Source organism: Carassius gibelio, chromosome B23, assembly GCF_023724105.1.
Source record: "Carassius gibelio isolate Cgi1373 ecotype wild population from Czech Republic chromosome B23, carGib1.2-hapl.c, whole genome shotgun sequence".
Classification (NCBI taxonomy): Eukaryota; Metazoa; Chordata; class Actinopteri; order Cypriniformes; family Cyprinidae; genus Carassius; species Carassius gibelio.
Window position 1 is genome coordinate 7,691,816 of NC_068418.1, and position 12,578 is coordinate 7,704,393.

Below are 12,578 nucleotides of genomic sequence, written 5' to 3' on the forward strand. Positions count from 1 at the left end.
GATGTAAACAACATAGATTTATGCAGAGTACTATTACTAGAGTATTATTATGGTCAAACAACAGATATCTGTGCATGCTGGACTTTTGGTATGTGTTATTCATTCATTTAACTTAAAAAATCAACTTAACTTTAAAATCAATCTTGCTTGTATGTTAAGTTAGATTAAAAAAGGTATTACAAGATAAGGTTGTGATGCTGCATTAATGCTATGTTGTAATTACTATAATTATAACCCAGAGTTTCTGTGTGGAGCTGTTCACATCCTGGGACTCAGAATTGAATTGGTGTAGGAATAATTGAATATCATGATGTTTTAAAACACTGGTAGATGCTTAAAATAATTGATGACAAATCAATGAATCATCGCAGGGAGCTGCTGTAAATCAGATAAAATCTCTGGAGAGCTTATGGAGAGAAATGTTTCCTCCTCGTCACCTCATTCTGTGAAGTGTGAGCGTGTTAGTGTTTCCAGCTTGAGTGAGTGAAGACAAATACAGAAAAGAGTGGATTGAGTCAGGGCAGTATGAATGCAGTGTGAACAGGAGAGCGGAGGAAAGAAGAGCAATGGTAAATGACACAAGCCCAGAGGTAAGACTTCAGTCTGTTCATTCATAGACTTCAGAGCTGAGATTTTCAGATTAGCGTAACAAAGAAATGTTTGTATTTGCTTCTGAACAAACACTGTGCCCATTTCCATTAGAGATGCTTAAAGCTAAACAGTTTTATGTAACTCTTTGATTTGCTCGGGCTCTGAGGTTTGTTCTTATAGAATTAGAGCGGTGACTAAACAGTAGCGGGTTTAAGCACCACGCAACCAACGCAAATGCATGGAGCCCTGCAGTCTGGGGGAAATCTTTTAAAACATCTTAGTTAGGCCTGGAGAAGTTAGACCTACTTGCTCCTATTTCTTTCAAAATCTATTGATAATAAACAGATTTCGTTTTGTAATTTTATTGGAAAATTTGGGAGTAATTGTCTGATTCAATATCATTAAAGGGGTCATTTCCACAAGTTGATATGATTCTTTAGGGTCTTAATGTTTCATACTTCTACTAACATACTTCTGTTAAAATTTCACAATGGTAGTGTAAAACAACACCCTTTTTACCCTGTTAAAAACAGCTCTGTTCAGAGCAAGCTGTTTCAGTGCATGTTCCTTTAAATGTTAATGAGCTCTGCTCTCCATCGTAGACTGTAGGTCAAGCAGTATTTGCTCTATAGACTGGCCTACTATGTTTAAGATTTAACATAGCACACTAGCATGAGGAAGAATATGAGATCTTAAGTGTGTTTCAGTAGCCTACTGTGCAGTATCATAGTTGTGTGTTTTTTTGTTTTAGTTTTTTGCATGTTTTCTCAGCGTGTGTGTTGTCTTGGGCTCAGTATAGCCTGAACTGAAAACAAGTGAGGAGAGAATGAATAAAACTTAATTATGGAAATGGGAGGCAACAAATTGAATGATGTGCTTCCCTCCCATCCTGTAAATATTACAACAAAGAGCCCCACTATATGTCAGCTGTGATGGCTGACAACAGACTGTAAACATGACTGAAAAGAGCTCCTTCCTCTTTAATGTTTCTTCACTTAACATACAGTTAAGCCATTTTACCTTTTCACAGGAACTAGATTTGTTTGGAAAAGCTCCTTCTGAAACAAAGCGATGTCTGGATTAGCATTCTAACATACTGCTAACATTGCTAACAGTAACATTCACTGATCAGTTCATATTTTGAATTAGCTTTAACTTATTTCTGTTCAATTTTGGTTCAGTTCTTTTTCTATTTTGTTGTGTCTATTTGTTGTGGAGTCATATGATGTTGCTAAAAAAACATTATTTGTGTAAACAGTATTTTGTGTAATTAAATGTTTAATGCGGTTAAAGGTTAAAAAAACAACATTATTTGAATGTACATTATTGTTTCTTCTCTCTATGCCCCACCTTTCTGAAACATGTTGATTTTTACAAAGCTCATCGTTCTGGAAAGTGAGGTGTGCTCTGATTGGCCAGCTGTCCAGTGAGTTGTGATTGGCCGAATACCTCAAGCATGGGAGGGAAATGTTACGCCCCTCACCTCACTGTGATGTGTGTCCCAGCAGCTTCCAGCTGCTCTGCTCGAGCACATCCCATCATCGGTTCTCTTTTAGCAGTTCAGTCAATGTACTTTAACTGTAAGTGGAGTAACTAAATAACTCAGGATATTGTTTTTTTCACATCAGAGGGAGCGTCAGGCACATTTATAAACCGAATAACAAGTAATTTGTGGATTAGTGCATACTGGAGACGTGGACCTTTTCAAATGATTCAGATAGATTTGGTGAACTGGTTCGACCGGTTCTCTAAGAAGATCCGGTTAAATAGAAAGATTCGTTCACAATCCGGACATCAGACGAGACAAAACCAATAAAACACATTACAAACGAGGCATTTGTTGCATCCAGTTGAGACATAATTACAGATTATAATGATTTATACTGTGTTTTTATGCGTTGCGTATTGCACTGCGTATCACGCAATGTAAACATAAAACCTTGTGTGTATCTGTGATCAGCAAAACAACAAACTCTGCTATACACTGCTCTAAACTTGTGTTGAAAATGCATTGCCAAATTATTTAAATATAAAATAAGTACTTACAGGCTGTGAGTCAGAAGCACCAGACTGTCCTCGCAAAGTCAGACATGCTCCACTTTATAGAAACAGCCTTTGTGTAGGCTACTGGTTCAGGAAACGGTCCGCTGTAAAATGTGCTACACACATCTGAATACTTGGGATGAACTTTTCTGAAACAGTGTTGAAATATAACTTAACCACTGATTTCTAGTCGTGTCCTCTTTTGGAAGACCAACTTTACAGATCTGCTACACACATCTGAATATTTGGGATGAACTTTTCTGAAACAGTGTTGAAATATAACTTAACCACTGATTTCTAGTCGTGTCCTCTTTTGAAAGACCAACTTTCCAGATCTTCTTTATGCACCAAGAGCTTGTAACACTCCAAGGAGAAAGGAGAAACTGAAATCACATCATATGACCCCTTTAAATTTAAAATGTTTAGTTTTAGTCATTTTAATACCTAAACTTAAATTAGAAAAAAATCTAAAATGTTTATTTTTGGGAAATAACTATATACATTTAATTTATTTTATATAACAAGCCTGATAATCACACAAATATTTTTGCATTTGTTACGTACTGAATGAGTTTGTTAAAATATGTGAAGGAAAAGTATTATGAACAGAAATGAATAGAATAGAATATAATTTTATTATTTCAAAATGGCAAAAGACTGTTTAACAGCTCAACAAGGATTGGAAAAATAGGAATTAATAAATAAAGACATGATAAATAAATATTGACATGATATGAAAATACAGAAATGTAGAACAAATGTGTGTGTGCGTGTGCCTGTGTGTGTGTGTGTGTGTGTGTCTGTCTGTGTGTGTGTGTGTGTGTGTGTGTGTGTGTGTGTGTGTGTGTGTGTCTGTCTGTGTGTGTGTGTGTCTGTCTGTCTGTGTGTGTGTGTGTGTGTGTGTGTGTGTGTGTGTGTGTGTGTGTGTGTGTGAGTTTGCAGAGAGTTGGCGGCTGCACCTGTCCTCCTGCTCCTCCTTCACCTGTAATGACCGGCGTCTCTCACACAAGGTGACTGTGAAGGTGAAGCGTGACTGAGAAAGCGCCCTCTGGTGTACCTGTCCTCAAAGCTATCCTCAGAAACATGAACGGACTTGCATAACCTCTATGCTCTCATGCAGATGAATATCACTCACATCTGACATTGCTTTGTTAGACATCTCACAAAGTCATATTAGTTGATATAAAGACTAAGTTGTTAAAATCATGTTATCATTTCATATTTAACAATGAATCTCATGAAAACATGTCAATTTTTGTCCATATCTGACTCCAAAACCACAATATACACGAAACATATTGCAAAAATGTATGCTCTGCCTAAAGTAAATAAGGTCTGTTCTGTTATATACTTAACAATAGTGTTTCATATTGTTTTCAAAAGTAATATTTTTAAATGCATTACACATCAAAACATTTAATATACTCATGAAATACTGTAAAACATTTACAATAACAATTAATGCCATTTTTTCAATAATATTAATCATGAAAAGAAAATTAAATTAAGAAAAATGACTATTAAAATATATTGCAGTTGAAATAATTTATTGTAAATATATACTTATTTATTATATTTATTTACTATGAATTATTGAAATTGTATTAAAATAATTTAATAAAAAATCAAGGGAATATATATATATATATATATATAAGTAAAAATTACTATGAGTAAAAATTATTCATACATATAATATTTATAATTATTTACTATGAATTATTAATTTCAATTTACATTTTATTAAAAAACATAATTTTTTTTAACGAATACTACAATAAACATTTTATTATTTAAATTGTACTGTATATTTACAGTAATATTAAATAATTACAATATAATTTTTTGTAATACAATGATTTTATTACATTTGAAATCAACATAAAGATTTTAATACAAAATTAAATAAAACAATTACTATAATGACATGTACAAATTATATAATTTGAATTACATTCAATTAACAAAATATAATAAATATGAAGCAATATTTTTGTATTTTAATAATGATTATTTGGAGGAAAAGGTAGATGAAAATGCAATGTCAGTGCAGTAAACTCCTACTGTTCAGGCCATAGAGAGTAGAGGAGATTCACTCCTCACATGTGCAGCGCTGTGGGCTCGTGTGGGACGAGTGCTGCGTTTCTCCCTGCGTCTCCTCTGTGTACGGATTGGCTGCTGGTGCCTCCCCTTTTGACACGCTTCCATGCAGCGCAGCCGGAGCAGCGTGACTCTCAGAGCTGTCCAAGGGCGCGCAGTGCACCTTCAGCACACATGGTAAAGATGGAGGCTCTGGGCGTCCAAGTGCAAAGACCCTTCGCTTTCCCCTTCAGCCGCTTGTGAGTACCTGTGGAGGAGCCACGCTGGCTCGTGTGTGTTCAGTTTGAGTGTGTCCGGGAGGGACAGCGTGTTTGTTTGGGTGTGCTATAGATACTAAAGCCCTTCCGCGACTATAAATATCTTGTAACCTAAGGACAGAATCAGTGTGAGGTTCCCTTGATGGTGATTTAATATACTATAGCTTTTGTCATTGAGTATTTTGCAGTTGGGAGTATGATTTCTCGATTTTCCCTGAATGCAGTGTTGTTGCTGCACTACGTAAATCTCCTTTTTGACATGTTTTCACATGCAATCATGGGACTAGGCAAATGCAGTAGTGCTCTAACAGTACATGGCAGTGCTTTGAGGTGAGTGGAGGAGGTCAGCCTCCTTCTGACGCAGCTCTCTGATTGGCTACTGCAGTGTCCGGTCTGGGGGTGTGGCCACAAAAGACTGTGTACTCATTGTTATCCCTGACACACACATACACACATCTACTCATGCCGCATGCACACCAAAATGGAAAATTACCCGAGCATTGCAAACACACACACACACACATTCTTTTTATAATGACGGCAGAAAATGTGGCCAGTTGAGCGGCAGAGATTTGCTTGTCATGATAAGGGCTGTTGTGTAGACGTAGAGCTGGCATTCAGTTTTGTGAGCTGGTTGAAAACATATACTTAATATTATATCCATATTAAAAACTAAAGCCTGTATAACTGAACTAGTAAATCATGGTATAAGTAATTTTATATAATTGTAAAGTGGTTAATAAATTACGAGATTGAAGGAAGAATTGTATTTTTTGCTTGCAAAACTTTTGCATCCTCCCAAGAAACTTTGCCTTCACTCACAAAATGTTTGCTCTCTCTCTTGAAAATTTTTGCATTAGCTTGTAAAACTCTTGAATTCCCCTAGAAACATTGCATTTGCTCACTAAATTGTGTTCTCTTGCAAAAGGTTTGGATTCCCTGAGACGCTTTGCGTTTACTCACAAAATGTTGTCTCTCAAATGTGTGTTGTTTCCCTCAGAAACTTTGCATTCACTCTTAAAAACTTGAAATAACCCAATGAAACTCTATTTACTAACAAAACCTTAGTGTGGTTCGAATTTGCTCGCAAAATATATTTTTTTTGCAAAAGTTTAGTTCAGACACAAAAAAATGTTTTTTCTGAAAGCTTTTGGTTGTTACTGACAAACTTGCTTGTAAAACTCTTGAATTGTCAGTGCGGATAGCCTGTGGCCAGCAGGCCGACATATAGCGCTGTTGAGTCCTGGTTCATGGACCTTTCCCGAATTATTTGCAAGACAACGCTGTAATAATAAAAACTCCATAATCATCGGGAAGGAGGCGGGAACCAGCGCACAATCAATTGAAACTTTAATAATCACAAAATAAACAAAACAGCGCACCAGCCCCTCACGGATGACTGATTCGCGCAAATAAAAAGCAAAACATAAAATAAAACCCAGGCCTGGTCCTCTCTCGTCCTTCACGGTCGTCGCTCCAGTTTTATATCCTTCCATCCCCTACGTGGGACTCGAGACCGGTGGTGGGGCGCAGGTGTCGCTGATTTCCCAATCATTCCGCCGGCCTCACTCCTTGTTCCCCCACTCGCCACAAACGCAAAATTTGATGAGTAAACGCAATGTCTTTGAGGAGAACAAAAAACTTGCAAGAGAACAAAAATTTGTTGCACAGAAAATGGACTTTATAGGAAGAAGTTTTATGAGGAATTCAACGTTTTTATGATGTTGCATTTGCAATTTGTAAAATTATTCTTTGCAAAAAGTTCTGCGTTCCCTGAGAAAATTGTGCGCTGTCTTGCGAATGTTTTGTCTTCCTGACAAACTGTACATCTTCTCGTAATACTATTAAATTTCCCCTAGAAATATTGCATTTGCTTGCAAAATTGTGTTTCTAAAAAACTTTGCATTTAATCACAAAATATCTGCCTGTCCCACAAATGTTTTGTTCACTCAACCAACTTTGATTTCACAAAACTTTTCAATTTCCCGAAGAAGCTTTTCGCATTTACTTGTAAAACATTTCCCAGAAAAAAGAAAATTGCATTCTACTAAAAATATATTCATCAAGTTGCTCACAAAACTTTAGTCCTCTCCCTAGAATCTTTGCTTTTCCTTGAAACACTTTTGTGTTCTCTTTCTCAAGTTTTCTCTTCCCTGACAAACTTTGCATTTTATTGTAAAGCTAAAATAATTATAAAATTAATTATTATCATTCAGTTTTTCTACCACAAACTATTAAAGGGAATATTGATCTGTTACACTGACCATTTATGAGCACAATAAGCTAAATTTGGTGACAAATCAGCAGACAAATAATGTCCATGTTATTTGTTATACTAACTGTGAGAGGTAGACCACAATGCAAAGCAATGTACTGTTTCATGAATTTTGCTTTAGCACTTTTATAATAATCAAAGAAACAGATAGAGTTACAGAATATGAAAGCCCCATCAGTAAAGGGTGTTAAAAGTGCTCTGAAGTGGTTTAAGTCCTGTGCGAGTCACTCTTTGACTGCTTTGATTCAGTAGTCATGATTCAGTTGTGCCAGACGAGCCACCATCAGTTTTTAAACTGAGGAACTATGATGCATCAAAAACATGTGTGTTACACACCGCTGACCCAGAATCAATCTTCCTGCATTTCTTCTTTCTCTCCTTTCTCATTTTTCTTCCCCAATTTTTGCAACTGTTTTGTAAGTTTGATTGTGTAAAGATTTGATGGGCTTTTGTCAGGGTGTACAAACCATTTGTTTGCTAAACTAATAAGAGGGCTTAGTGCTATTATCAAATTGCAAAAGCTGTGATTTCATTAAATAATTGCATACGTTGTGTTTTTAAGCGTGCAGCACGACACTGTGTGAGCACATTTTTATCCACCAGTGTTTGCATTTTGAGTTTGGGATGCTTTAGCATTCTTCAGTCCATGCTTGCCATAATTATTATTCTTATTAATTTATTTATTTTAGCCATATCTATAATCACAACATTTTGCCCAAATTGTGCCATATTTGGATTCAGTTCAAATTGTTGGTGCTACTTGAGGTGTACCTCTTAATAAGTCTGTCAGAAACCGAAATGTAAAGTGGTAGGCAATAAGATTACATGTGTTTAGACCACAATCACTAAGCAAGTTCTGTGGACTAGTGTTTGACAGAGCCAGACAGGCTAATTAGAGCGATTACTGCACAGCTGGATTGGCTGGCTGCTCGACGGAGGGCGCATCAAAAGGATCAGCGGCTAGAGAGGGCCTCATCTAGACAGCTTCTGCACCGGCACATCGTCTGGGTTTCTGGTCGCAAAAACGCACAGCGTTTGGAGCGAGCAGTTCCTCTATTGAATGATGAAGAGAACTGAAAGTGCATGAGGGAACGTTGTGTAAGTTTCTCTGCGTTTGTCAACTGGAACTGGGATCTTTGCGGTGCTGTAGAAGAAACGGATGGCGAAATAGTGGGAGGAAAACTGGGGGAGAAAGAAAACATAAACAGCCGCAAAACTCAAAACATCAGCTGATGTAGAGGAAGCCCGGTTTTGTTGCATTATTTGGGTTTTCACCTTTAGATATAGCTTTTCTAGTCATATAAGGCTAAGATTTGCTTGAATCGTTGTTACGATTTGTCACATTGAATTAGCATCAGAAAGGTCTGTCCCAGTTCTGTGATTACTCTGCACACATCAGCTACACACCGCACATTAACAAGGACAGGCAAAACGTCTGTAAAATTAAAAAATAAAATAAAAACGTTTTGGAGCTGTGGTACAAATTTATTTAATTTCCGAATTCCATTTACTAATCTTTTCTCCTCCAATTCTTGTATTGTCTACCATGGATAGAATATACATATATTTTTTTTAAGAAAACATCGGCCGTGTTTGCCTATGAAAATATGCTGACATGATCCTATAGGATGCCATGGGTGATTACTAACCTTGCTAAATATTAGCAAGAAATGTATTGAATGTGTGCACTAGTTGTGAACTTCAAATCTTAGAAGCACATTTCTGAAAATATTGTACTTGTAAATTATTAATTATAAGGCCACTTAAGTGTACTTAAAAAAAGTTCACTTTTATGACCTTTTCGTAACACGCTTTAGTACATTTTTAGAAAGTCAACTTTGTAATAAATACAAAACCTTATTTTAAACCATTATGTTTTAACAATCTTTGGTCATGTTTTAAAGAAGCACACCTATTATGATCTGTTGACTAACATACACATGTAAAGTATAGGATTGTAAATTTAATTGTAGTGTTATTCAATATTACACGTACAGTTAATATATTTGGTGACGCTTTACTTAAAACCTTTATGTATAATGCAATACAAAGGGTAATTGAAGAGTATAATTCATTATAACTACTCAAAATGTGCTTTTTAATACATTATATCTTGTCGTAAACAATTGCAACCAAGTTTTAAATGCCCAGTGTTACAATGAATTGATAAGTGTTATAATGTATTAACTGTGGTTCCAATTATCCAAATTCCTTACCGTATAGTAGTGATGCTTGTCTTAGCTTAGCATTGCTATCAGTTTGTCCAAGTAGCTTCCATGTTTCCAATCTAACTCTGTCCCTGTGGTCAAACTCATTATGCTTCCTAATGAACCACTACCAGGATCTCAGAATAATTCAATTATCCAGCACCTAGTGTACCAAACACTGTCCCTCTACAGAGCCTCTGAGTAAACGCTCTCTCTTTCTCCGTGTCTCTGTCTGACTACAGTAATCCATCTGAGCAGCAGCATGGCTCCTCCAAGCCCCCGCTGGGTTCGTCGGCCGTGACCTCTCGTATCCTGCTCCGCCAGCAGCTGATGCGCGAGCAGCTCCAAGAGCAGGAGCGGAGAGAGCAGCAGAGACGACAAAGCTCAGCGTACACACAGCCCTCCGTCACCCAGAGCCCCGCCATCAACGTCAGCATCCCCGCCGGCCAGCCCGGTGCCACCCAGGTGCCCATGGAAGTGCTGAAGGTAACACAGGCCAGAAACATCCTCTTAGGATTTAATGACAGCGCTTTTCCAATTTACTGCATGTTGCCTTTATGTTGTAGTTGCTTCACTTTCTAAGCATATTTGCATGAATGTCTCAAATTGCAACTGGACATACAAAGTTTTAAAGTTAATTTAAAGTCTGCAATAAGTGTGATGCAATGAAAAGATTTTTTTAAGCTGTACATGTGGAAAGTGCAGTTTGATGACAACATCGCATGTTGTTTACTTGATGTGCTTACACGCCGATAGCTAAGTTAACAACACAGAGATATTTGAAGCAGTTTTACTCACCGCCTGCGGTTCCAGCACACGATCGTGACCCTTTTTCGTTGGGACTGCATTATCCTTAAGAAATAAACGATGTGCAAATCCGTCGTCAAACTGGGCTTTGTTTGTAAAACAAGCATCTTCGAAATGCAGGGAACAAAAACAAACACCTGCACAACTCCGTTGATGCTCTGTAAAAATAAACTCCATCCACTGGTCCCTTAATGCTGTTTTTTTTTTTTTTTTTTGGTAATCTGTGCAGGGTTGTCTTGCCCTGGCAACCAAAAACACACTTCTTTTATGACATTTCGCGACGCTCTCGCTCTGATCAGTGAAGTCTGTTGTGCTCTCTCTGCTCTGCTATACGGGAGCGCGCTCTTCCGGCAGAAGTGCCTCAGGACCCATATAAGGAAATTCTGCTCCATCTAACGTCACACAGAGCCATACTCGAAAAAAACTTTCAGAAACTTGTGACAAACCGGAAGATACTCCTTCAAACGTACAACTTAATTTTTGAAACTTTGTCCATGTTTAGCATGGGAATCCAACTCTTTAACAGTGTAAAAAACTCAGTATGAATGAAATAGCATTTAACCCCCCCCTCCCCCCCCCCCAAGCAAAATTGACCAAACTTTATTATTGAAATATGATTTATTTTGTGTGTGTGTGTATCAAAGAAATACAGCACGTATAGAACAATTATAATTGAAATATTCCCAAATGTTTTATAATCAAATTAAATGTGAACCAAGACCTTGACTGAATCTTAATCTCATCCAGCATCACAAAATTGGGGAAATGGAATTAAATGTGAATAAAATCAAGATCTTATAAATTGAAAAAAAGTTGAACGGAATCTTATCCTGCATCACAAAATAATAACTGCATGGTTACTGCTCAAAACTAATTGTAAATAATACTACTGTTACAGTTGAATAAATGGACAAATATTATGGTACTAAAGGTGCGAAAACTGGTAAATAGTTGGTTAGGTGTTCTGTCCTGTTTAGAGATCCGCTCATACTACACTTATTAGTTCCATTGACTTCCATTCAAATACATGATGCGAATGCACAAGACAAGAAAAGGATGCATATATACCGAAGTATATTGTAACGATATTAAAACTCCATATACATCGGGAAGAAGGAGGCGGGAACCGGCGGAAAATCAAAACATTTCAATAATTGGAAAATAAACACAAAACGGCGCACCACCCCCTCACGGACGTCTGGTGCGCATAAATAAAAAGCAAACATAAAATAATGTCCCAGGCCTGGTCCTCTCTCGTCCTTCACGGTCGTCGCTCCAGTTTTATATCCTTCCATCTCCTACATGGGACTCGATACCGGCGGTGGGGCGCAGGTGCAGCTCATCTTCAATCACTACACCTGGCCTCACTCCTCGTTCCCACGTCTCTCGGCCCCGCCCCACTCGCCACATATATATACCGAACTTGCTTTGTGAATTTGTATCATTGAAGACATGTTGACCGTTAGAAGACCAATAGAAGTGGCTTCTCAGCTGAAAGACAGTTTATGTTAATGCTAGCTATAGCGCCCCATGTGGAGTCACCGAGAATGCAAAATATACTTGCAATTTATTATCAATTCAGACAAGCATTGGTTTGTAACAGCGTGTAAAATCGACACAGCAAAGCCTCAGTTGACTATGTTTTCTACGCTGACATTCTCCACTACTTTCCATGCTTTGGCTGTGCCGACATTAGCATATAATCCATTTGTTCTTCGGTGCTGACTGCTCAATTCAACTTGTACTTAAGTCTTTATCAGCTGAAGCGTGTCTGATTATGATACTGTCCGTAAGGGAGGGAGGGAGCGGGGTGGGCAAGGGACAGTGAAGTGTGTTAAAACGCATATGGGGATTATCTTTCCCCAGAGAATTCCTCTTTAATGCATGCTGTGCTCCAGCCTCTTGGAATTAGCCATCTTTAATCCTATTTGCTCAGCTACGTTCAAATTTCTTTCATAGCTTTGATTCCTTGTTAGTCTGCAGAACTATAGACTGTTACTGATTTCTGTGCTATTGTGCACAGACTGCGATAATTACAGCTAAATCTGCCGCATCCCAAAGGACTTTGGCTGCTAATGTCACTCGGTAAGAGCCGTTATGTTAAATTTGGTCATTTATCGAGGAAAAGTAGGTGCCTTGCTATCAGCTGTCTCTGATAGGCATGGGAAACAGTTGATTGTTGTTTTATTCTGGTGCTAGAATATTCAGCTGTATTGATTTTTCAAATATGCATCGATAATGGTGATATTGCATGACTAAGACTAAGATATTTTTAGTATTTGTCTAGTTTGTGTCTGG

At 37.6% G+C, this 12,578-nt stretch overlaps 1 protein-coding gene across 4 annotated transcripts in view; it reads left to right on the plus strand.

Annotated features, from left to right (window-relative positions):
- Nucleotides 1-12,578, plus strand: part of LOC128011689 (microphthalmia-associated transcription factor) — a 47,338-nt gene that overhangs the window by 8,482 nt on the left and 26,278 nt on the right. For 2 of the 4 annotated variants that reach the window (XM_052594369.1, XM_052594368.1), the window contains exon 3: nt 9,716-9,959. In XM_052594369.1, coding sequence (XP_052450329.1) covers nt 9,716-9,959 — 244 coding nt within the window. Of the gene's footprint in view, nt 1-4,707; nt 4,974-9,715; nt 9,960-12,578 lie in introns of those variants that run through there. The other 2 variants (XM_052594366.1, XM_052594365.1) reach the window with 2 other exon arrangements.